The sequence below is a fragment of the Pezoporus occidentalis genome, unplaced genomic scaffold, assembly GCF_034315485.1.
Source record: "Pezoporus occidentalis ecotype Australia unplaced genomic scaffold, CSIRO_AGI_Poc_V1 ctg9, whole genome shotgun sequence".
NCBI classification, from domain to species: domain Eukaryota; kingdom Metazoa; phylum Chordata; class Aves; order Psittaciformes; family Psittacidae; genus Pezoporus; species Pezoporus occidentalis.
In genome coordinates this window covers 8,054,434-8,081,029 of record NW_026916262.1, presented here as the reverse complement: position 1 = coordinate 8,081,029, position 26,596 = coordinate 8,054,434, and the positions used below count along the sequence as shown (strand labels likewise).

At 40.6% G+C, this 26,596-nt stretch overlaps 1 protein-coding gene across 1 annotated transcript in view; it reads left to right on the top strand.

Annotated features, from left to right (window-relative positions):
- Nucleotides 1-738: 738 nt before the first annotated feature.
- Nucleotides 739-26,596, top strand: part of ZNF804B (zinc finger protein 804B) — a 231,053-nt gene continuing 205,195 nt past the window's right edge. The window contains exon 1 of the mRNA XM_062604997.1: nt 739-1,372. Coding sequence (XP_062460981.1) covers nt 1,043-1,372 — 330 coding nt within the window. The 5' untranslated portion in view covers nt 739-1,042. The remainder of the gene's footprint in view (nt 1,373-26,596) is intronic.

Here is a 26,596-nt window from a genome sequence, read left to right as displayed (position 1 = left end):
AGTCCAAGGTGCATCGCGCAGGTCTCTTGCAGAAAGAGCAACCTGTTTCAGCTATTTAGTGGTGGGAGAGTGTCACACCTACGATTCTGTGTATATCATTTAGGTCGTAAATGACACCACACACCTAAAATCACGAGCTTTCCAGGGGGGACGAAGGAGACGAGCTCAGCCACAGGCCGGGGGATGTCCGGGCAGCCATTCCATCGGTCCTGGGCGACTTTGCACTTGCAGCCAGCAGCGGGAACCGGAGCAGCACAGCTTTCCGTTAACCCGGCCCGCGGCTGGCAGCGGAGGGACGGTGCCCGCTCTCGTCCCTGGCAGGGGGGTAGCAGGAGGGTGTTCCCCCGTCTGGCTTCGTGCCCGTGAGGGCGGGGAACGGCCGTATCTGCAGCCGGGGAACAACCTGCGCGACAGCGGCGGGACAAGCGAGGGGATGCGGGACAAAGGGGGAAGCGTAGCCAGAGGCACGCGGAGCAGGGACATTACATCTCCGCCATCGAAGGCGGGAAAGTTGGGTGAAGAGAAGGAGGGCGGTCACCGCGCACCGCCGCCTTCCTCCCTTCCCCGGCCCGCGCAGCCCGGATCTGCCGGCCAACAGCCCGCTCCCCTCTCCGCAGCGGCGAGAGGCAGCGTCCCGTTCCCCCCTGCCTGCCAGCCAGCCCTACCCCTCCTCCGCCCCCTCTCGCACCACGCACCGCCCCCCCATCCTCCCCTATCCCCTCCCGCCGCGGAGGTGAGGCGAGGCGCGGCGGCGCCGGCTGCAGCGGCGGCACCGGAGGGCCGGGAGGGGAGGGCTGTGCGCGGCGGCCAGCTGCATCCACCACCCAACCCGGCGAAGGCAAGAGCCATGGGGAGCTGTCGCCACCCGAGCCGCCGTGGAGAAACTCCCCTTCAGATGCCGGCAGCCGGTGGCCTGGTCTGAGGAAGAGGGAGGGAAGGGGCCATAGTCGCGGCGGACCGTGCAAGTTGCTCTCTGCCCTTCTTCTCGGGCCCGTCTCCTCCCCGCGGACCAGCATGCGGACTGGCCTCCGCGCTCCCTCAGATGTGCTCTGGCAGCCGCCGCTGCTGCTGCCGCCTTCAGTGCATCCCGCTGCTGGCAGCGCTAACCCGGCCGCTGGATGAGACGGGAGGGGGGAGATCGCTGCTGCGGTTCCGCCCGCTCCTTCATGCGGGCTTCTGCTCTGGCGGAGGTCGCACTGCCGCCGCCGCCGAGGAGGAGGAGCCGGCCTGCCTTCCCCCCTGCTCGCCCGCCCGGGGGGCCCGCATGGCGTGCTACCTGGTCATCAGCTCCCGGCACCTCAGCAACGGGCACTACCGCGGCATCAAAGGCGTCTTCAGGGGGCCGCTCTGCAAGAAGGGCGCTCGCTCGCCGGTAACTGCCACCTCCTCGCTCCCTCCCTCACTTGCCCCCCGCACGGTAGGAGCGGGGCCGGGGGTGCCCATGCGCGGCGCGGAGAGGTGCGGAGCGGTCCGCGGGGGGCGGCGTTCGCCCGCGGGCGCCGAGTCGGTGCCGGGGCGCGGGGCGGCGGGTGCGGGCGCTGCCTCGACCGGCGGCGCGGAAAAGTTTGTGGGTCGGTGGCTGCCTGTGTGGAGCCGAGGGGCCGAACGCTGGCTCTGCGCGGCGGGGCAGGGGTGCACCTCGCTGCGGGTCTCTGCGGAGAGCGGCCGGGGGTCGTGCCGATGAAAAGTGAATTCCCGACGCTTTGTAGGGAAGTTGGAGGCTGCTTGGGGGGGGGGGGGGAAGGCGAGATGTCGGCTGCAGGTGTCGCGGTTTAGTACTTTGCCCAGGTTTTTGACGCTGCGGAGAAGGGGGAGCGATCGACCTTATGATTTCGGCTCCAAAATAACCCGTACTTGCGAGTTTGGTTGCAGTGTGTTGCGAGCTGCCAAGACCAACATTTAGGTAGAGCACGCATGAAGTTTGCGGAGGTCCCGCTGAGACCAGACTCCCACCGAGCTACGGTAGAGGGTCTCTGTGAGCGGCTAAAGGCGTTTCGTAGGAGAGAGTGAGGGTTTCGGGCAGGGGCGGGGGGCAGCGCATTCGGAGGGAGCCTCCAGTCCCCTCCGCCCGTCAGTGGGGTAGCAGTGCCGCAAGCGCGTCCGTAGCCATGACTGAATGTCCCCTGTCAGTGTGCCGGTCAGCGTGTGAAATAGTGAGGAGTACGGACCTGTCATCCGCCGTTCTGGCCTTGTGCCTCCATCCCGCTGGTGGGACTTTCGCCGGCTGTGGCAGCGCTTGGCTGTGCCCCGAAACACACCTGCGCCCTAACCACCTTTTGGAAACTGCTTGTGATGATGAAGTTTTTGCTTCCCCTTTCTTGACTTTCGATGACGGAAAGTGCCAAATATTTCATTATATTTCCAAAATCACTTCTGTGTCATATGCCAGCACTCTCATACGGCATCTGCAGGTCCTTCCCTTGTACTTCGGTATCCCTCGTGTGCAATCCGTCAGTGCCTTAGGTATCATCAATCAGATGTTGGCTGAGCTGCGTTTGTGTTCTCTGACCCGTGGAGCTGATCCACCTTACGTGTAGAACCTCCCAAAATACAGGAGGTGTCAGCTGAGATTTCTGTACAAAATTATAGAGATAGAAAGTAAAAGACCTCAAAGTTCTGAAGTGGGAAGTAGCTGGATTTTAAGTACTTTGCATTATAGTAGAACTTCAACAGCTGATGTTCAAGTCGAGAAGTATCAGAAGATATTACCCTCCAAATATTGTTATGTTCCAGATCCTTCACTTTCTAACTTCTTTCCCTTTCTTTCTGCCTACTTAGTGAGCATGCACACCACTCCTCTCAGTCTAAGTAATTAATGCGATAAATGTAATTGTCGAACTCCATTAGCAAATCATCATAACTCTGCCACCAGCTGGGAGTAATTTTTGTTTGAATGCAAAATATTGGAGAAAAAAAAAACAGCAAATAATTGTATTGATGTTTTTATTGCTTAAAGGTGTGTAATTTTTTTTTTTTTTTTCTTTAAATTGAAGCATCTAAGTCTGAAGCCACCTATCTAGGCTTTAGTAGAAAAGGGAAAAAAATACAAAGTTGAAAATAACCTCATGTCTCTTTTACTCATTTTTTAATGGAAGTGTTTTTTCATGTGGGCTTTCCAGTTTAAATCAGGTATCGAGTGCACTTTGTATTGCTTTTCACTAAGATAGAGCTTCTTTCCAGGATTCACATGACCAAGAGTTGGGATGCTTTAGATGGTTTGGGACCATTTCTATAGAAAGGTCTCAATTTCAGCAATCTTTAGTTTTCATTCTGAATTCTTGAGGGAAAACTTTCACTTCTCCACATAAATTTCTGTTTTTTTTTCTTTGTTTCCTTTTGCCTTTTGTTTTAGTGGCCTCTCTTTGAAGCTAGACAGGCTTTTGAGGTGATAGGCCAAGCCCTATGGAGAGGGAGTAGTGGGTAGCTTATAAGAATAAAGGTACATGCTAAATTGTTTTATTAATGTTGGGTAATTGTAGCTCTAGAACTCTCTTACTTTCATGTGTTTGATAATTAGCATTTCCTACTGGTTTGTATATGCTGTTTTTATGTTTTCACATGGGAGTCCAAATTTTAGGAGAAAAAAAAGGGATGTTTAGTTGGCAAAGTAGATAATGGTTTTCTATTAAATATGGAAATCAGTGGTTCTCTAGAGTAATTTGTACATGCATACAAAGTTACAACTTTCCAGACCATATTCTTGTTGCTCATCAGTGTGTACAAAGTTTGGAATAGTGAATAGCAAACACCACCTGGATGCATTTTTGCATTATGGATGTGGGAATCATGCGTATGAAAGCTTAGTATTGACTGAGGCAGTAAAATTGTTTTAAGGATGAAAAAAAAGGTCACACAATACAAAAGAAACCCTTCCAAGTCCTTGTATTTTCAGTAACCTATAAGATAAACTTGGGACCACTTATACTTTAGAAGGAAGTCTTAAGCAAATGGTATTTATTTGTATCCCCAGTCCTGTGCTTGTGCATTGATTTAATACCTCCTGATTATAACTTTGAAAGACACCGGTTATGTCTTGCAGTCATTTTTTAAAATGCTGAACTTGGAAGCATCCTTAAAGATTTGATTTTATAGCTTGTACCATTAAACAATCTTTTATTTGTACACTATGAGCTATTCTATGCATGAGTCTACATCGTCTTTAGCAGATAACGTGTACCTTTCTATATTTAAAGTGTTCTGTATTAACAGACCATGAAATGTCAGTAGACCTAAGGTTATGCTTTAAGAAATGAGAACAGTGGTGAATATTTTTAAATACCTTTATCAAATTTCATGGTTATATGAACAAGGATTTTTCAGTCTGGATATTTCTGTAGTATTTATTTAGCATACTTAGGTATTATTGTGCCAATGCAATTCTGGCCCTTCTTCATGGTGTGCAGAGAGACCTTTAGCTGTAGCAGTATTAAGAAGAGCAAGAGATGGATGACTACAAAGGTAACACATTTAATTTATGCCTGTGAATATGCGACTGACAGCATTGTCATAAAATCCTTTTAAAATTCTACCTTTCCTTTGCCCACTTTTGCATGTTGGAAAATTGACTAGCTGGGGATGTGCAGAAGCTAGGATCTGAAGTTGGTGGTAATGAATTCAGAGAGTGGAATCAAAAGCAGTTGTCAGTAAATCATATATCAATGGAATTGTGATAGACTTGCAAAGGGAAGGGAATGCTGAGTTTGAGCATGGTGCTGATGTTACTGAGGGTAATGGACAGTAAGCTGAAGCTTATTTTAGAGACCTGATTCTGTGCTTTCGGGTGTTTGTTTTTTTTTTTTTGTTTGTTTGTTTGTTTTTTTCTAATTTATTTGGAAGGTTATGTTCGTGCAAGTTTTCTGCCTCTGAAAATTTCTATTTAATGAAATACATTATGATACAGAGAGAGATATACTTCAGACTGATATTGTCTACAGGATTTTGGAGTCCTAAATAGATTACATTGATCAGCATACTGGTTTTAGTTTTTGCAGTCATGATAGATATGCTGTAATAGTGACCTGCAGCCAAACCTAGTCAGAGGTTTACTGCCACACCTCACAGGTCTAGCAAAGCTGGCATTGAAGAGAACTTGGTTACCAAACTTTTGAAGAAAATCCTCCAGGATGCAGCAGAAAATGGTACTGGGAATTCAGCAGATGGCCCTCTTGCTTCTGAATTATTTCTGAGCCAAGGATGTTATTAGGGTGCTTTTTCTGCTGGTGGCTTTTTAAGATTAGATATAAACAAAGTCTCATTTACTACTTGGTATTTAAAGATCCCTTTGTATTTTGAAGGAAATAGAAGGCTCAGAAGACCCAGTGCCATAGCCAGTTTCTGACTCGGCTAATTATTTTTCTTCCATTCTTCCCTGTAGTTTCAGCTGAATACAGTATTTTTCACATACTTTTCTAAGCTGTTTTATAATAAGGCTGTCAAGCAGCTGCTTCATTGTACTTATTGCTTGCCTAAGTTCTTTGGGGTTAGTGGAGTGGGAAATGCTTCTCTGTTACACAGAGCTACCTTTGGAAAAGCACAGCTTTCACCCCATGTCCAGAGGCTTCAGTAGTTCTAATTAAATACATTGTAGATACTTGATAATAATGACTGACTAGTTGATACTGAGCCACAAGCATGCAGTTCCAGCACTGAGGACTCAGTAGCACCTTGTTATTCTCTGTAGCAGATAACAACATTAGGCACTTAGAAAGTTCTTAGAAAATTTAAGTGTGTTTGAGGACTGAGGGACTGTAAATAGAGAACTGGAGGGCCATGGCATGAGCAGGTATCTCCATCTGCCTGAGCCTAATGGGGAGATGCTGGCACAAACATGTCTTCAACTGAGAATGCCAGTTTTGTGTTTGCCACCAGTGAGATGTGCCAAGCACAGTTGTCAGAACTAATTTAAAGGTTAGACATGGTGGATGTGCACCATGGGAAATGTGGTCTAGGTGGCAGCAGGTTAAAAGCAGGACCCAGTGTATATCTGGGTGGTTAGCTGGAAGGCCAAATACCTCATGAGTTTCTGATCATAAGTAAGTCATTTCTCAGCACTGTGGCTATACACAACAGCACTGAGAGTGGAGAGGGAGGGTATATGCTCTAGAATTGCTCTCTTCTTAAAAAGAAAATGCACAAGAAGTAAAATTTCAATTAAGAAATATAGTATAAAGGGACCAGTAATGAACCAGTGGCTCTGATAAATAATCTGGTTTGGGTAGTTTCCATGAAAGGAAAGGGGGGGGGGGGGGGGGGAACCAATTGTACAAACTAAATAATATAGAAAGAAAAAGAGGGAAGTACTGGAGAGAAAACAAAAAGTGGTACTTTTACTTTTCTGTGCCAGAAGTCTCTGGCAGCCTTCTCCAGCAGAAGTGGCCACTTGCCAGGGGCATCCTATGCTCTGCTGAAGGCATGGAGTTGGCTTACACAAGGTACCTGCCTTACAAAAACTAAGGGAAGGCACTCCTCCTTGACTATTTCTAATCTCATTAATTCACAGCCCTTATGTCTCAGAGTGGGCTGTGTTTCCTACCAAGCCTAATGCCTTCACTGTGCTGAAGAATATGAGCATTCCTGCAGCCCCAAACCAATCTTAGAGTGACCTTATTTCCTGATTTTGTGTCTCCTATTCGTGTGTTTTCTGTGCACTTCTGCAACACGTGAGAGATGGAAAGAATTTTCAGAAGATACAAATGTGGTTTTGGCCACATGTAGCCTTGGGACTCATCCCTTGTATTAAACTTGGGTTTGTGGTATATATCTCTTCCGAGTATATTTTGTTTCTAATTTAGTCTGTGGGTAGCACTTTGTATATAGCATTGCAATTAAATTTAATCATCTTCAACCAATTTCTGCTAGGGCCATTTCCTTCATCCACAATTAGCAGTAACGTTAAACAGGTGCTTTATGTTTGACAGTGCTTTTCCAACATTCTAATATTTTTAGTGCCCCCTCAATTGAGTTCTTAAAACCAGATCAATTTCTCTCTTCTTTTGCATGTGGCAATGCTTGTTTGTCCATTATTTCCAGAGTTATTGCTGTTACATCCATTTGCATCCTCACTTTCAGTTGATACGCATTTTACTCACTCAGAGCATAGCAGTTTAGGGTTTTTTTTTTATTCTGCACTCTGTACGAGTTTGAAAATTGATGTAGAGATCTAGTGTTTGTGAAACAGGTGGTCCCTTGGATAGTGGGTTGAGCTGTTAACCAGGCTTTAGCATTAAGGGCTGTTCCTCTGCCTGTTCCTGTCCTGCTTCCTGGACTTCTGCCCACATGCGCTGTCCGTGGTAAGCACTCGCCTGCCTGTGCTGGGGAGGATGCTCTGACTCTTTCCTCTGGCTAAAGGAACATTTTGTTTTGACCACTTAATGACTAAATAAAGTGTGTAACTGCCTCTATGCAAATACTTTCATTTGAGATTAGATTTCTTGTGTAAAAACTGTGGTCAAATGAATCTTATATTCTGAATCTCCTTATTCCCTGCAAAAGGTCACTAAATGGAGAAGGAAAGTAAAGCTTTTAAAGGCTGGCCAGAATGTAGGCATTTTGTCTCCTACTTGGGTGGCTGCAAGACGTGGGGCCTTTTTTTTTCCTCATTTTGTGTGTGTGTGTGGGGAGACGGACAACATTTAACACCAATAACCAAATCTTTTTATTACATCTCAACTGATTATTTTAGAAGGCTTAATTCATCACTACCTGAAAATGTAATTTTTCTTGCTTGTATAGGAAATCTGTGGGGTGTATTAAGAAGAGTGTGGAAAAATATTCCCACTTTTCTCTAAAAAAAAAAAAAAATAGAAATTTGAGATCCTTTTATCTGCCTGCTGAAATACTGTTATTTAAAAATGCCACTGTAGTACACTGCAAGAGATACAGTTTTGCCGCTTTATGTGTCTATCCACCTGTATAAGCCTGGCTTCTTATATGGACATACCTTCCATGATGCCCTCATGCCTTTTCTCTGGAGCACGGTGCATCATATTTGTTAGAACATGCAGCAGAAGCTGTAATCCTTCTTTTAGCATTGAAAATTTAGGATCTTACTGTGGAAGTTTTTACACCAACAACAGTAAAAAAAAAAAAAACATCACAGTTCAGAGATAATTTATTTAACAGGTCAAATTAAGTTTATTACAGGGCTGAGCCAATGTCATAAAAAAGTACAAATGCATACATGGGCCTGCAGGAAACAGAATTCCCAACCTAACATTCAGTACCATTAAAATCCAGTTTGTGACTCCTAGGAATTCACTGGGGAAAAGTCATTTTACCAACATATATGCATGCAGAAGTCCATGCATGCAAACATTTCTGAATATCTGTAAGAAGATCCTTTAAAGGAGCTTTTTAGTAGTCACATCAACAGTTGCAAACCCTGCTTTTTTTTCAAGATTCAACCAGCTCTGCTGTTAGCCTTTGAACCTTCAAAACTCTGAATGAACAGTATTAAAATACCTTGATTTATGACGATAAGCTGCATAGGTGATAACAGAGGCAGCTACTGTGATACTAGAGCTAGAAAACCAGAGTTTACTCCTGCATTTCTGTATTTTACATGAGCACATATGACTGCTTGTCTTGTACAATCAGCTGCCATGCACGAGTAACAAGATTTATCATGGGGTATGTACACATGCGTGAAAATGCTGTTTGCTGCTCAGAATGTATTGTTCTGTACCCAGTTGTAAGACACTTTAATGACAGCTTTTTGATTTTTGTTTAATTTTTTTTTAATACTAAATTTATGTGCATACTGGATAAGATGTAAACATTATCATCAAAATTTTGTCCCAGTTTCATAGTTAAGCATAATGATAATTGGCAAGCTCGTTCAAATAAAGAAATAGAACTATTGCTGGGAGATTGCATGCAGCTCTGAAACAATTCATACATTAATCAACTGTAGTTGGTATCAATTTTTCAATTGATGTTTTCCCTGGAACACATTCTAAAACAGATTTAGTGCATTTGTGTCAACAGAAATATTCTATCTATATTCTGCTCAGACTGAACTGGAGAGATGTATTTGATGTTGTTGAGAAAATTCTCAGTTGTAATCGGCTGTAAATCTGCAGCCTGCATTTCCAGCTTAGATTGTAACATGTTAGGAAGGCTTGTGAAACTTGATTGGAAAGTGTGAGGACAGATCTTCCTAAAATACACCCTTTGATGGCAAAATATTTGGTAGATGGAATTTTTGGGTTGAAATTACAAATGAAATCTGTATGAACACTATGATCAGAGGATCTGTTAGAAATGCAAACTCTTACAATTATTAAGCTGTTGTATGCATTTTTTATTTCAAAGAAAAGTTTTCATATACAGATTTTTTAATTTTTAGTAGATTTTTGTGGATTTCGTGATTTTTCTATATTAATCATTTCTTTGTGCTATTCATTGCATCTCCAGTGGAAATAAGACTGAGTGTGACTGCTGATTTTTTTGCAGGGGGTGGGGGGTGTCTAGGGAGGAGCAGCTCACGTTAGAAACTGGAAAGCTGTGTTCAAGTCTTGATATTTTGAGCCCATTTTTGTGCCCTTTCCTGTGATTACAAGAAACTTCTGGTCATGCATTACAACTTGACAGGGAAAGAATCTGCAGTGATTCTCGCATCAGCTGCTTTGTGAATATTGTGGCCCAAATGCTGGCTGAGGTGGGTAATCAGTGAACTGAATAGTAATAAAAATTCCTCTATGTGGGAAAGGCAGTGCTTACTTCCAGATGCTGCTCTGACTGCTCTGCTGTGCTGGAAGGCATTACAGAATATCCAGGGTGGCCACAGCCCACATGGCTACAGGTCTGTGCTAAATAGCAGCCGAGAGGCATACCTGTCATCTCAACCCAGGGAGTGTCTGCCTGGTCTCATGAGCACCAGATCGGAAATTGTCACATAGCTATGAAGAACTTGTTTGGAAAATAAAATAAACAAACGTGGTCATGTAAGCCCCCATAGAAAAAAAGTAAAAATCTCACAATATGATGTGAATGCAAGTAGTTTGTGTGCACTGAATTATGAATACACATACCGTAAATGTCACTGAATACATGTGCAGCTTCTCTTAGCTGTCTGAATGCTTAACTGCAGTCCTTATAAAGCTGTGCGAGTGCTCTTCGTTCAGGAAAGTCTAAGGTTATTATGTTACGTGAATGGACTCTAGCATTTCCCTTCTTCAGTGTTTCAGAATCTACTTACTTCCAAGAAAAGATAGCAAAACATATGTGAGAAAATAGTGAGAGAAATGAAGAAGGATTATGTTGGTATTTTATGCAAAGATTTCAAATTTTCATTGGAATGATAAGTACATGTTTGGCTATTCAGTATAGCAAAGAGGCAATGTAGGAAGGCTGAACAATGCTGGAGACAGTGATTTACTCACAAAATAAAGCCCACTTTAAAAAAATTCTGTTTCTGGGACCAGGTGATAAATTTTTGTGGTTACTAATAATCAATAAAGAAATCACAGATGTGTGCTCTTTGCAGACATTGTGCTCATATTCTATAAACCAAAAATGACATTGAAATAACTGTTGGATATGTAAACTTGTTGGTTTTATATTTTGTTCATCTCTTCTGCTGAAGACCTGTTTATCACCAGTGTATTGTATACCATGGGGAACAGTAGTTTTTTATTGGATATATACTGGGTATGTACAATATACATGTTTCATTGCTTAGCATTATAATAAGCATATTTTAGAACTTAAACTTCAGGAAATACAGATGCAACATTGTAGTTATTTGTCTCAGAAGTTAACCCTCCCCTCAACATAAACAAAAAACGGTCTCTAAAATTCTTCCCTAGAAGACATGGCTTACTTGAAAATGATAACACTTGGTGGAAAAAGATACACCTTTCATTTCAGCTAGGTTAATAAATCTGTGCAGCACAGGTTTACAGCTCCCTTGTTATTGGGGAACAAGTTTCCATTCTGTGAAGTTTTTTTTTTTAAAAAAAAGAGTACTGACAGCATTGGGCTTTTCATTATGTAAAGCAGATGTAATGGCTCAAATAGAGGATTATATCCATATGCCATGTTATGACTTCTAATGAGGAAAGGAAAATAGAGCAAATAAATTTGTGTTGTTTTGTGGTGGGAGGGTTTTTTAAAATTATTTATTTGAATATTTACTTCTGTGGGTTTTTTTTTTTTGTTTGGTTGTTTTGGTTTGGTTTGTTATTTTTCTTGTCAGCTGCCTACTAGCCTAGGTACTATTCATGATATTACTTCACCTTAAATAATCACTGACGTTGTAGGTGATTAAATTTGATACCTGCAGGTTGTGGAATCAGTCTTTTAAATATTACATACATTTTCATACATGACAGCTTTCATTGGTAGAGATCATTATGAGAAGGAGTTAAGAAAGTGTTCTCCTTGGAAGGCGTTTAAACAAGTTTACAGAATGACTTAACAGGGCCTGCATAATCTTCACAGTCAATAAAACCCGAGGCAGAGAAATGTACTTAAAATCCACAGCAAAAATATTTTGATTCCACTGTCTATTCTTGAAGAGTCACTCTTTAAGCTATGGCAAATGTGGCTTAATAAGTATGTACAGTTAGAAGTTTTCCAGTAGAAAAACAGTTTTCAAGGCTTTTATTAAATCTGGAGTTCATCTGTAAAACTAAGGACTTTGAATGCCTTTTCCTTCTACACAAATAGGGTTGCTTATACCAAGCTTTTGTCAAAATATCTCTAATTGCAGTAATACTGTCTTCCTGATGCTCAGACTAGCACAATCTGAAGAATAAAATTATGATTAAAAAAGTGCTTGAAATACGTATTTTTAGAAACTATTTCAACTACTGTGATTTATCATTGTACCAACCAATAATATAACCTTAGATAATTCCAAAAAAATCCCAAACTCACCAACACTCACGACCATCCCAACCCACACCCCCAAACATAACAAAATAATCAGAGTTAGCAGATGAGATCAGCATGAATGTGATGAATCACTGGCAGCCTTTCTTCCACTGTCCACTCAGGTAACGTTCAGATATTGACCTTCCACTTGCCTTGGAGCTGTTATAGAAATCTTAATTGGCTTCTTGATTGCCTCTTAAGAATAATAACTGATTACATAATTGTAGCACCTTGTGCTCCTTACAATAATAGGTATGGCTGCTCACACTATATGTTATAAAAGAAACTCTGTTTTTTTTCTATCATTGTTATGTACTTACTTAGCTGTGTTTATACTTCTAACCCCTGGCTAATCAGAATGGCGACTATAGGCATTAGGCAGCCTTAAAAAGATTGATGCTTTTGATTACAGCATACTATAGGATAAATTGTAGGGTTCAAATCTCTTACAGAGTTAAAAAGGATATGTGGTAGCTGAAGAAACATAGAGGTGTCAATTTTCCACTTGATGGTACTAATATATTTTGATAAGATCTGCATATTAAGAATGAGCCCTCAAGTACAGTGATTTAGTACTGCAATTGTACACTGTACTTCACAGTGAGTGTAACAATAAAAATGTGAATCCTTGCCTCTGCTCTGAAGGACAGTGAACAAAGACATGGAGGCATTACTATTGTCAGGCATGGAGAGAACTTGGTTTTCAGAGGTGACTGAAAAGAAGAAAGGAAGGGGGATAGTAAATGTGAACAGGGAGGTTAATTGTGAAGTAAATTATTTTGCTACAGAAAGACCTGAGGCTCAGATCCTCAAATGCTATGTATGTATGTATGAGTAAGCAACACCCGGAAATGTGCCAGACACTGGAGCTTAATCAGCTAAGCTGTTAAATTGCGAGCATTGTTTCTAGTATCCTTACGGTGTTGACCAAGTAACATTGTCCCAGGCTTTTCTTGGAGAGGGTTAGGAATGAGGATAGGGCAGGGACCATTACCAGCCTGTGGTTTCCATTCCAGGAGAGTTTAATAGCACTGACATGGGCTGCTTGGTAAAGGCAGGTAAAAGTCTCCCTTCTTTTCTTATCAGGCTTTGAAATCTCTCTTCTATATGGAACTCCAAACCATCTATTAGGAACATTGCCCATTCAGTGTTGTTCCCCAAACTATTAACTGGGCATTGAGAGAATGGTGGGTGCCGTAAGTCAAAATTGTGCTGGGCAACATTGTAAAGAAACCCCCATGATGCTGACATTTGTGTACTAGTGCTTGAGCCCATGTCCTGGCTCTGTTTAGTTACTAAAATGAGTATAACTTGGGCTCCTGCCAATTAAGGGTCTGCAGAAGACAGGACTGTATCTTGGAGTGTGCTGGGACGCCCAGAGACTGGATGAGAGTAGTTACGCAGCAGCGGCTGGAACTCCTGATAGCAGTCTAGTAGGTGGATCAGATAGAGCAGCTGAATTTCCACACAAATACCTTTACGAATCTGTCCCAGGCTCCTGACAGAAGTCTCAGTAAATGTGAAATGCTTACTCTCACTGAATGAGGGAAAGCTCAGCTTCACCACTCGGGCAACAAACTTCAAAGATAAAGAGCAGGTGAGATGATATTGGTGAATTATAATGAGCTTCTTGGAGTGCTTTCTGTATTTCCTTCAAGCATCCTTAAAATTCACAGGGAGTAGAAGTGCCCAGTGACTGTCTGTTCAGGGCAGGACTTCAGCTTGTGTAAATCAATGTATTTAATTGATTGTATTCTCCAAGGCTAATTTATTCCAGTGTTGATCTGGTCCTCAGATTTTATTTAGATTTTATTTAGTACGTAAGCTGGCCAAAGTTAGTGAAAACTAGTTGCTACGACCTCCAGGTTGAGACATCATTGTAATTCAGTCACAGAATTTCAATTGGAAGGGAAATACAGCTATGTTCCAAAGGTGAAACCTTGTATATCTTTACTGGACTCCATTCAGTGACTGTCTTTTCTGTACTACTGAAACACAAACAGTGCTGATTAATTATAAACCATGCTGCTATAGCATATATAGTCATGCAGTAAGTATAACACCTTTCTTGTTATGGAGCACCTCTTTGATTTGCTTTCCTGAGAGCACACAGCTTGAATCAGAACTTGTTTCCACATTCCTTATCCTCATAGCAGATAGATGTTCATTAAGAAGGACAGTTCTGGGGTTAGTCACTGTGGGATGGTGTTATACTATACATTTTAGATGCTCACCATAGTAACATCAATGCCACTTGCTTTCACAATCCATATTGCTGGTTGGAATAAATTAGCTCTAAGTAAAAGACACATATGAAATACTTTTTCCAGCAGGGAAAAAAGCTCAACAGCAGTCAATCACAGACTTTTGCTGGATTAGAAATGCAGAGCAGTATGTTTTTGAAATGTGAATTAGTGATCAGACTTAGTACCCCAATATTATTTAATCTTAATCATTAACGTGGTATTATCTTAATATCTGAATATTAAGCTAATATCCTGTTCTCTGCTGTTACAATTTTTGTGCATAAGTGCATGAATGACTATGCTGGTTAACGCCATCTGTTGACATGGTGAAGTGATTAGTTTCCTGTAGAGGACAAGTAGTACTTTTTGGGTTTCTTTTGAAAATCTAATGCACAATTTTTTAAGAATATAAGATGGATTTTGTGGGTTTTATGTTTATCTGCTCCATTAGAGATTTCTAGAGAGTCACTCTGATGTTTTGGCTCTGCAGGTCAGTGCACACCAGGCATGTTGTAGGGATCTGAGCAACTGCAGGCCACTGAGTGTTGGGAAACGTTTGAGCTTGGTAGAGTTTTGCTGGACAGAAGGGATTACCTTTGGGTTGTCTTATTCCTTCATGTTTTTGATGCTACCATTAGGCAAGTGAGAGATGGAGGTATCTTGCTTTATTATCTGGAGCTAGTAAATATTTCTATTGTTAGTGATGATCTGATGAGTTTGGAAAATTACTACTAGAAAATTAATTCTGGAAAAAATATATTTATGGGAATGACAGAGGTTTTGTGAGGCTGCTTCAGTTTCTCTAACTGAGGTAGATACATATAACTCTCTGCTGGACCTCCTCTTGGTTTGTCTGCTAGCAGTGCCACACTTAGTGCACTGGGGTACCTACTATAGTAGTCTCTGCTCTCTCTGTCTCTGTCCAAAAGTTCAGGAGGAAACTTGGCATGAGAACATGGAAGATGGAACTGTGAATGGCTGGGTTATTCATCCTGCCTTTCTGAGGTGGGCTTGGAGTTCATGGTTCAGCAGGCTGGGTATGGTATGGAGAACTGCCTTGGGAAGGTGAAAGGGAGAAAAAAGGGGGAAGCTAAATATGGGAAACCCCACATTTTTTCAGTTGGGTTTTGTCGTCATCCTGATAACATGCTAGAAAAAAGGTAATCATCCATGGCCAAAGGTCTCCAGTGTGACAGTAGATCTAAAATAATTGACACAAAGAAGTAAAACCTTTGGAAAACAGAATTGTGGCAACTGTGTGTGATGCTATTCCTGCTCTGTCTGTATATGGTTAACAAAGTAGTCTGCAACTGCAGCTGAAAATGGACTCAGCTCTCTCGCTGTGATATTTAGCCTGCTGTCACTGGTTTAATCCCACTGCTAAAGCAGTTGAAACACAGATACAGTTTCTGTAACACAGATAGGTTACAGAGGATTGTAGTTAATTTCTGTGTAGTTACTCTGTATGTATGCATGGGTTACAGGAAATGTACTGAAAGATGGGTTGGTTTTAGTACATAGGTAAGTGAACTGCCTCCCTTGCATGACTGTAATTCCAGTATTTTTATTAGTGTGTGTAAACTATAAACTGTTGCTTTGTTAGCACACTGAGTGTATTTATCACAAACTAAGAGTCTGAGAAAATGCCACTTTTGTCAAGAAAAATGAAGTTTCCCTCTTCAGGTATGGTGCTGAGAACGATTTTGTGTAAAGGAAGGAATGAATCAATAGCTTTTTCAGTTGCAGGAGCACAACTTTTCATGGCAGGTATGTCCCTAGGAAGCATAGTTTTTAGGCAGGCATATGCAATAATTTATGTCTGAGCCATTTGTTAATATTGGCAAAGCATCACAGGTGCTCTGAGTGCTATGGGAGGCTGGGGAGAATAATGCAGCAGGAGGTTGATGCTTCATCCCTGCACCGAGGGCTGGCATTTGTACACAGCAAGAGGCTGGAAAGGTACATTATTTTCCTTTGTAACTAGCACGGGAATTAATCTGTGTTTCTCCTGGTAGTTTCAAGGAGTTTTACTGGGCTTAGCTCTTGTGACTTTCAGCAAAATCTCTCACAAAATGTTTGTAGAAAATCCTGTCTCACATGCAATTACTCTGCCATATGTAGTGGCACATCTTACTCATTCTTTGAACATCTTATGCTCCCAGGGTACAAAACTGACCTATCAAATTAATTTTGATTACATAATACATATATGTGAATACACACAGAGAGATGGATCATGTCAGTTCAGGGCTTGATCCTGCATATGCTGAAATTACGTTGGTGTTATTTTGGTTTATGATCGGCACAGAAAGCTCTTGATTTTTTTTCTACTCATGTGAAACCCCATGTTATTAAATGAGCACAGGCATAGTGTCTTTAAAAAAAGGCAAATAAAGAATACATTAGGTTCTTTTTGAAGGAACATAGTACCAAGTTTCTATCAACTTTTTTTGGTTTTCCACGAAGAACAAATACATTCACAGTCCTCTAATAATTCTCTGAATTAGAAAGGTTACTTTTAGATCATTGTATCATCTGTGTTAGAAAGTGGTAATTGGGGATTACTGACAGTTTCTATCAGGTTTGGCTTGGTAACAAACAAGGTTAATATAAGTGGCCATATAGCTGAGTTTATTTTAAATGATCTTTAAGGTTGAGATGTTAAAGTTGAAATGTTTTTAAAGTAAGCTAAGTGCTGCTTGTGTTTGGAATGTGATCTAATGTATAATTAGGTTTGTCCTACGGGAAGGTTAGACGTTTTAATCCATGATTTGAATAAGCAGCAGAAATGTGTCTTTTAAAGTTTAGGAATGTGTAGAAATTACTATAAGCAGCTGGTTTTAAAGATTTATGTGCATGTGATGGTGTGGGCATGGAAGATACTGGATATTGTAGTTGATGTAAGTCATGATGTGGGTTGTAGGGCTGTTTAAGAATGTGGATTTGAACACCTGCTATTAAAAATAAATATGTAGAGAAATCTATTAGGGTGAAGGATTGGATGTGAGACTTCGGGTACCCAATACTATCCATTATAGTGCTTTTAAAGATTGTCATACATTTTGTTAATATTTTGTCAATTTTCAAAACCGAATAAACTTAACACATTGAGGAGACTGGTTAATTTATTTGGAGATTTTGTGACAATAACTGTTTCTTTTTTCCCTTAATAAAGATATTTTTTGCAACTAGGTTTTTTTGTTTGCTTGTTTGTTTGTTTGTTCTCTCAAAAGAAGAAAAGATAAAAATCATGGCAGTGTTCGATCAAAATTTAGACCGGCATCTTTTGGCTGTTTTGGAAATACAGTGTTGCTGTGTTCACTTTTGAAGGGAAAACAATGTCTTTTTTCCCATGCACAGTGACTTCCTGAGCTAAGTCAGCTTGAATTAAAATTGCTGAACATTCTATGGCAGAAAGAGCTTTGAACCTAAATTTGATTTTAGCCTTCCTCACTGCAGCCTGAGGACAGGAGGAGGAATGTGTAGTATGTTCACAGAAAACTTGAAATCTTGTAGACATCCGACTGCCTCCCTTTCCTTCTGTTTTATGCATTAATATGGTAAAAATATATTCAGCAAGCCTGGAGAAGCAAAGGACAGAAGAAATGGAAGGCAATAATGAATACTGTATGAATGCTTTCCTTGATTCCATTATGTCTGCTGGTTGTTCCTAGAAAGCTACGATGTGCTTTGCTCTTACTGCTGTATGGTAGCTCACTGCAGAGATTACCTGTGGTGAGCTGTCTAAATGGAGAAGGGCAAAGAGCAGCAGGTAAGGAAGGGGAAGTACAAGGAGGCAAAGAAAGATGACTGTGGCCCCTTCTTCCAAGAAGCACTCCGTGTAGCCAGGGCTGTGTGATGCAGCAACAGCAGCAGTTGTGAAGTTCCTCCATAAATCTTGACGGGAAGTGGTGCAAGTAAGAGTCCAGTTGAGGGGGTAGTTTGCTTTCTCATGCTGATTGCAGAAAGAGACACTCTTTGAAGTCAGGGGAGATTAATGCATATGCGCGTATATACTCTTTATATGATCCAGTTTCTAAACCACAATATGTGACTATTGCTGCCATCTTTACAAGATGTATAAACAAGGAAAGGAAAGTACATTTTCACTACAGATGGAGAAGATGGGATCTAGTATTCTCCTGATAAAATGTGGTACTGTTATTGGAGAGGGAAGAAATGTGTGTGGGGAAATGAATGTGTAAATTAAAAATGTATATTACATTTCTATAAATTCATTTGATGTTAATATCAACAAGGCTAATAAATTCTCACATTAATATCTGAAAACAGGTTCAGTAATTTTTTGCTGGCTCCATTGGCAGCATACCTGTATGCTTCGCTTGACACATCTTGGCTCTGAAAATTTTAATGAGATTTCTTCCTTTTCCAATCTGTGAAGCTCTCTGTGCACCTCAATGACTAGCTGGTACCTGACTTTAGAAAAAAAATAAATAATACATTGACCTTGTTAATGAAGGAGAAAATTCTAGCAGAAGTTAGGTAGTAATCATCTGTATCAAGCTCAGGATAGGCTAAAAATGGAAGGCCTTTGATATCTTTTTGTATTATTCAAAATAATTAGTGTGAGCAGTCAGCCTCACACCAGCTGCTTTGAGTTTATAAGGCGAAGTGGAGTCCCAGGCTGGGGCCATAAAACCTCCTGCAGCACTGGTCTGTGCTAGAACTTGGGAATTTGGCGTCACAAGTGGGACTCACTCTTAAAGGTCTATTTAACACTGAGCATCTTTGAGCTGTTTGCTTCCTGGGTGGTATGGAGGGGTAGCATGTCAGTATACATGCTTTTATGTTTTGCTGTTTTTTTTTGTTGTGTATTTTTCTTTTCTTTAGTCCACTGTGCCTTAATCAGTGGGCAAAAGTGAAAGTAATTTGATTGTGCAGTGTTTGTATGAGAAAAAATGAGTAAATTGCATTAAGGAAACTTCCACTAATCAGAAGTACTTCTTTCAAGAAACAATGTTAATAAGCATAAGTAAGAATAATGAAATCTGGATATTGGTTTCTAGGACCACAAAGAATACAGATTTACCATTTCTGATTTTGTAAAAGCTACCTTTTTTTTTTTGTTGTTGTTGTGATAGGCTATACTTTATTTCTTCACCAAACCAGTAAAAAAGAATAAGGAGAATAAATATTAATAGGTTATGTAAATGAATTATCCATGTAGTGCTAAATGATGCCTATCCTGGAAATGAAGGGACAGGGTGTATTTGCTAGTGTGATGTCCTTAATTCTGTCATTTGTAATGATAGGAAAGGTAATGAAAACTACTTGTTGAGGACAGCTCACAAAAATGATAAGTGAGAGCAAATAGGTGACATGTTGGGAAGAAGAATTCCTGGTGGTTAGAGATGACAGAGGAGGCCTTATGTGTGCTATCTATTGTCTTTCTCTGCCTGCCTCCTGGATAACTTTAGCAATTCAATTAACCGGTACAAGCCTGTTTCATCATCTATAAGAGGTAGATAACACTTACCCACTTCACAGCATCTTAATAATTGATTTTTGTAAAGTGCTTTGTGATTCTTAGATGGAAGGCATTATACAAGTGTCAAATATTATTATTATTGCTACTACTAGTAGTAACACTACTTGGCATTTATAGTGCTCTTGCCTGTTCACAGTGCTTTACCATTAAGTAATGGATTCCTGCAGTCACTCAGTGAAGCAGGTACCTATGGTACATTTAGACTTGAAGAAATTCAACCATCATCAAGCTTTTCCATTTTCACGGTGGTTGTAAGACTGAAAAAAGAAAAAGTGTAAAAATCTTAAAGTACAAACATCTGTGTGATGATTAGAGCACTTGTGGGAGGTTGTAGATCAGTTTTGGAGTTTTGTCATAGTTAGAAGGACACAGAACCCAGTGCTCACAATTTTGAGCCTTTTTTTAATCACTGAACTTTGTAAAAGCCTTTCTCCACTAGCTGTGTTTCTGAATGCAAGAGCCTAATGACCTTGTTTATCATGTGTTTGTCATGCTCTGACCAAGACAGTTCTTTCAGGCACTTCTGAGCTATTGTGCCTGGTTTTGCAGAGCCGGGGGCTAACAGGGTGTCCTGAGCATGTTTAGAACTCTTGGCACTGCTCTTAGACCATCTGATTTCCAAGGTGGCAAAATGTCTGATTCACATGAGCAATGGGCTCCAAAGCTCAGGCATTTTTTCCCAGGTTCAGCAGGTGTCTAAATGTCACTTACTGTATTAAGATATATGTATGACATGTTGCTACACACATAGGCAGAGATGACATGAATGCATAGTGTGGACTCAAGCGGCAAGCCACATCTTTAATGCACTTAAAATATAATGATAATAACATAGAACCTCTTGTTCAATTTATGTGGATTTAGCATGGTTATAATAAAACACTGTACAGGGTGCTAAGGTATTCTGGTCTGTGTAGAGACCCCTTTAAGAAAAGAATTAGGATATGTGATCTGCTATTCAGAAGCCTTTTCCTAAGGCTTCACAGGTTGAGAGCTTCAGTGTGATCACAGGCTACAGATTAAGGCCTTATCCTGTGGTTTGCCTCTGAGGACTGCACTGAACCTTCCCCTCTGTGAACATCCTCCAGTGGACTTGCAACAGGATGAGGTGTAAATAGTTTGTACTGCAAACAGCTGAAATCAGATTTGTCAAGAAAACTTATTGGCCACTGTGAGCCAGGAGACCAGTTAGATCTCAGAATTGCGTATTTGGGGTATGTGTGGTTTGGGTATTGAGGAAGAATGGAATTTGAAAACAGAAGTTCAGTCTTTATTTATGTGAAGACAATCTCAGTGAATCATTTATGTAGCATGTGTGAATGACTGCAAAATGTTACTCGGCATTTTGTGATGAAAAGCAGATACCCAGAGACATCTTATTTTGTTATATGTCACCTTCCCTATCCATTACTAATGAGAGCCTTGGAAATCTTTAAGTAAACGTTTCTTCTTGGTGTCCTAGACTTTAATGGTTATCAATAGCAGCAGGCTGCTGAAGTCAGCTTAAATGGCAAGAACACTTTTCATGAAAACAGTAATGGGAAAAAACAGATTGAATTTGAAATTCAGTGCAGGCACATGCTTGAGGCTTGCCTGAGAGGTGAGCTGTCTAGAGACCTCTGCATTGCTTGTGATGGCAAAAAACTAGAAAATAACTAATCACAGATCTGGTTAAATGTGCAACAGGCAGGCTTGGGTTCTGTATTGAGACAGTCTTTTTGCTTTCTGCATACTGGCAGTTACAGGGTCCTGCTGCTTCCCTCCGCAGAAGGAAGGCTCCAAGCATTCATGAAGTATTATCCATAGAAATCATAATATGGGCATAAATAGCAAGATTGTCTTGTGCCTCATATGTGCTTTGCATCTTCCTGCTCCCTTGCTTTAGTTCTCCAGTGGAACAGCTCTATCCACTTGTACTGCCACAGGATTTGACTTTCTGCTCCAGAAAAGGATATTTCTATAGCAGGTGATTTTCATATACTGTTTATCCCTGGTCTTAGGCGTACTATCTGAATATCTTATTGCAGCTTTTGAAAATAAAATTCAGTCTCACAAGAATTAATGGAATCAGTAAAATGACCTGCATGAATAAAAGCTAAAACATTACTTAGAAGCACATAGTCAATGCAAGAAATCATTAGTTTTAATGTAATCCTCATTTCTTCTCTTAATGTTATCCATAATTTCTTTTTTTTTTTTTGGACAAATTATCACCTGTCTTTAAATGAGCTGTATACAGAAATGTTTTTTTAAACAAATTTTAAAATATCTTTTTTTTTGCATATAGATAAAAATTCTGTGAGTTATAAATAGCCTGCAAGGGTTCTAATGTCAATGAAATTTTACTTTCAAGCTTGTATAATAAGAGTTTCTAAAATTTCCTGTATATATTGGGAATAAGGTGTCAAGGTATGTCATGAAACTACAGAAAATTGTTTAATATTTCCCTGAGGGCCACAGAAGTGGTTTGAAAACTTGCTTAATTTACTTAAACCTCCTTTTAGGTTTACACTTTTGAAGACAATATGGTGCCATTTTATGATCCCATTTTATGGAGTTAGGTGAAACATAGCTTCACCACATCATATTTATATGGCTGTATTCTGTGGTGGTTTATCATTTGTTTATTTTTTGGTGTGATCCTTCTTCCATGTTATCCAAGGAAATGAAATTAAGGTACATATTCTTGGGTAATTATTTTTAAAATGTACAACTTGAAGGAAACCTCATGCAAGCAAGACTTCCATATGAGTGTTGGTAGTCATCTGAATGTTCAGTTTTGTATATTTGAAGTTGCATAAGCTTTTGGGACAGCTTTTAATTCACTATATAATAAATTTGGCTTTTGCTTGTAATATAGTTCTTAACATAGCTCATCATCTTTCTCTAGTGTAACCAACAGTGTATGTGCCTTATATTGATAGAATCTGAGTTCTTCCTAGGAGAAGAAAATGTGGCTGTGATGTTTTGTACCTGTTTCCTTTCCAGCAAGACTTGAAAGAGGGGATCACTCATCACTTAAAAAAATAATTGCTGAATATACAGAATGTTAAATGTTATGAATAAGGAAAGTTGTTTGGCCAAATGGTCTGTACACTTACATATAGGGTATTTGGTGGCTACTGAGTTCTTAGAAATTAACAGATGTCTAGATGGAAAATACAAGTCCCAAATCTAACCTTAGCTCTTCCTGTTTTATACCCGTGCAGCCCTGTTAATGTCACTGCTGGTTTTCAATAATGCTATGATATCTCTTCAGTTTGGAGAGTGTGCATTGCACCTTACTGATATAATTTACATCGGGGTATCGTTGCCTGTCTTTTAATTTGTCATACTCATGCCTGTGTAGCATGTGAAGGAATGTGGGGTGATGCTGCTGTACTGTTGTAGTGGGCATTTTCCCATTTTCATGTATCTTTAATTTCAGCATCTGAAATCTGAAGTAATGTAATTAATGAATGAGGATTTTTGGAGACATTACATCTTCGCATAGACAATTGGTATTTAAAATGTAATCCTTAAAGAATTCTAGTGCATTGCATAACTACATAAATTAGGTGATTTCTGGGGTCTACATTTGGCTTGCTGCAGGGTAGCCCATGTGTTATTTCTATTATACTGTTACTTTGTCCATCCTACAGCTGTGGCTGTGCTTGTAGTGAGAATCAGGACTGCTATTAAGACACTTAAATTTTTCCCCCATGGTGAAGGATACCTGGAATGCTGAAAATGTGGTAGTAGTCCCAGGGCTCCCCAGGGCTTACGTGTCACATAATGAGTTTATATCAACAAGTTACATTGATATACACAAAGCAGTCCTGACTGTATGTGCTGGTTTTGGCTGGGATAGAGTTAATATTCTTCATAGTAGGTGGTATGGGGCTAAGTTTGGATCTGTGCTGTAAACAGTGTTGATAGTTCAGGCATGTTTTCAATATTGCTGAACACTGCTTACACAGTCAAGGCCTTTTCTCCTCCTCACTCCAACCCACTAGCAAGTAGGCTGGAGGTGCGCAAGACATTGAGAGGGGACACAGCCAGGACAGCCAACCCCAACTGATCAAAGGTATATTCTAAACCATATGATGTCCTGCTCAGTAATAAAAGCTGTGGTAAGAAGGAAGGGAGGGGATGTTCAGAGTGACAGCATTTGTCTTCCCAAGTAACTGTTACACATGATGAAGCCCTTTATTTCCTGCCTGCCAGTGGGAAGTAGTGAATCTCAGAATGGTTGGGGTTGGAATGGACCACTGGAGGTCATCTAGTCCAACTTTCCTTCTCAAGCAGGGTCGCCTAGAGTGCATTGCTCCGGATTGTGTCCAGACAGTTCTTGAATATCTGTGAAGGAGGCTCCACAGCCCTTCTGGGCAACCTGCTCCAGTGCTCAGTCACCCTCACAGTAAAGTTTTTCCTCATGTTCAGGTAGAGCTTAATCTGTTACACTGTATGCCTGTTGCCTCTTACTCTGTTGCACCATCTGGAAGAGTCTGGCCCCACGTTTTCAATGTATACAGTGTACAGGACACACAGCTTGTCTACACTTTTAACAGTCTTTCAATTTCAACAAGTTCGGTTTTTGGTATGTGGGTTTTGGTTTGATTTGGTTCTGATGAAATTATCAATCCTTTAAAAGTTGTACTATGGGCTAGTAACACAGTCACAAATTAGTTCCTTGTTTTCTTTGCTGGTGTGCATGGCTTTTGATTTACATATTAACCTGTTGCCTATTATTACCTCTTTCTCAATTAGCCTATTAGCTATCATTTACCGTTTATCATTTATCATTATCTTTATGGCAACTGGTGAGTTTTCTCACTGTTACTCTTCCTATTCTCTCCCCCATCCCACCATGGGAGAGTGAGCAAGCAGCTCTGTGGGGCTTAGTTGCTGACTGGGGTTAAACCATGACACTGGAGAAATAAATTTCTGCTGAATGTGTGTAAATCTTCCTGTACACTATCTGTAACTGTTAGTAGGTGCCAGGCAGGAGAAGAACAATAAGGAGGTACTCTAAAGGTTTTAAATTGCTCCGGAGCTGGGAAAGAAGCCTGCTTCTGCCTGCAGATATAATTTGAGAACTGTACAAAGTCTTTTTATTGATTCTTTGTAAGGTATGAGATAGAGTAAGAATATCCAACCCTTTAAGACAGGGGAACATGCTAGGAATCTTTTCAGGTGATTCAGCTAGAGATTTTTGCCTGGTAGAGGTAAGAACTGCTCCTCATACTATTTACTGTCAAGGGTTTACAGCAGATACAGCATAAACTTTTGGTGTTGGCAAGATGCAGTTTCCACTATTAAAAAAAAAAAAGAAAAAAGCACTATAAGCAATAAAGTCATTGCAAGTAATTAAAAGTTACTGTGTGTGTTAAATATGTTCTTCCATTAGAAGAAACAGTTTCAACTAAGTTTGTAACCATGGGCTAGATGCTGCGTAGTTTGCATAAAATGGTATAGTAAGTACAGGTTGATTCTTGTGGACACATGCTTAAAACTCTAGATCACTGTGAAACACTGACTGGTCCCCTGGCTGGAGTACTGCTGGGAAGAAAATAAACGGAAATAAGGAGTAAAAAGATCTCTCCTCTCTATAGGTGTTTCCTAATATTCACATCTTCATTGCTGTCTTTTCTGTGGTGGGGGAGGCAAATTTTCAGGCTGTTCACTGGAATCATTTACATCTGTTTTAAATGCTTACATAGGGGTAATAAAAATGTTGGTTAGTTATAAGAATCTGTATGTCTAATACCAAGTGATATAATAGTAAAATGCACATAAGAATTTTTTCCTTTTTTTCATTTCATTCAACTCAAGGGATGCTTATTTGATTTATTGCATATTGACTGATATGAAAAGCTGTAGAAATTGCTTCAATTTAAGGGCAGTCTGATTTGTTTTTAATTCTGTGACTCATCTCTAATTCTTCAAAATGTCTCTTTAGTTACATGCTTGAGAACAAGGTTACTAGCCAGTGCTTTTATAAGAACCTACTTCAAGACATGCTTAAGGTCATTAGCAATCAAACTCTTCAGTGAACAACTGTCCTTCCTCTCCCTCATGCTCAGTATAAGCCAAGCATCCAACCTGCCCCTTTCTAGTCTCCACTCCCCTATGTTCATTGTGAGTTGCTGCACTAGACAGGCAATGGATAGTGCATGAGAAAGCTCGTGGTCATGCATGTAAAGGTCTCTGCCAGCTGGTTTTCCCTTCTTGCTGGTGGTCCTCTGACCTACTGTTAGTCATCTGCAGCCACAGTTCTCTGAGAGTATCTCTTCCCCTGTTTGGGTTGCTCTTGGATTGCATCACAGTCCCTCAGTGGTGTCTCTACTCCTTTGTCATGGGGAATCTCCTTCCAAGAGTGCATCTCCAGCTGTGCCCTTGTGGCACATTTCTGTAGTGTGTCTCCTGCCCCCAGCAGCTGCTGCCCAGGCAGAGGTGCTCTGTACTCCCCTCACTGGTTGCAGTTTTGGTGTGTGAGGGAAGTTGTGTGCCTGCAGTTGGTTCTAACTGACACATAGCTGTTAATGGCTTCCTCTCATGCATCATCACTGCAGCACCCTGCTAATTAAACCCTGCCATTTATGCCCAGTATGTTGACACACATCAAATTCCTTCTTAAATAAGTATCTTTCAGAAATAAACTGTATTGTTAAGTCATTGTTATTTGCTTTCCTATCTCTTCCCTTGCAGATGGCAACTGTAGCATGGTTCAAGGTAAAACAGAAACCTTACAACCTGGACTGTTGTAAAATGCTTGGTTGGCAAATACATCTTGTTGAGGCTGGGGTACTTAGAGTCTGTTTGAGTGCTATAAATTGATTTTTTCCATGGAATATAATAAAGCAGATTTGAGAATATTCACTAATTTCTTTGGTTGGTAAATTTATTATAACCATACTTACCCAAAAGCATGGTGCTTTTAAGAACCTCCCCACTTTTTTGCTAGCACTCAAATGCATTTGTG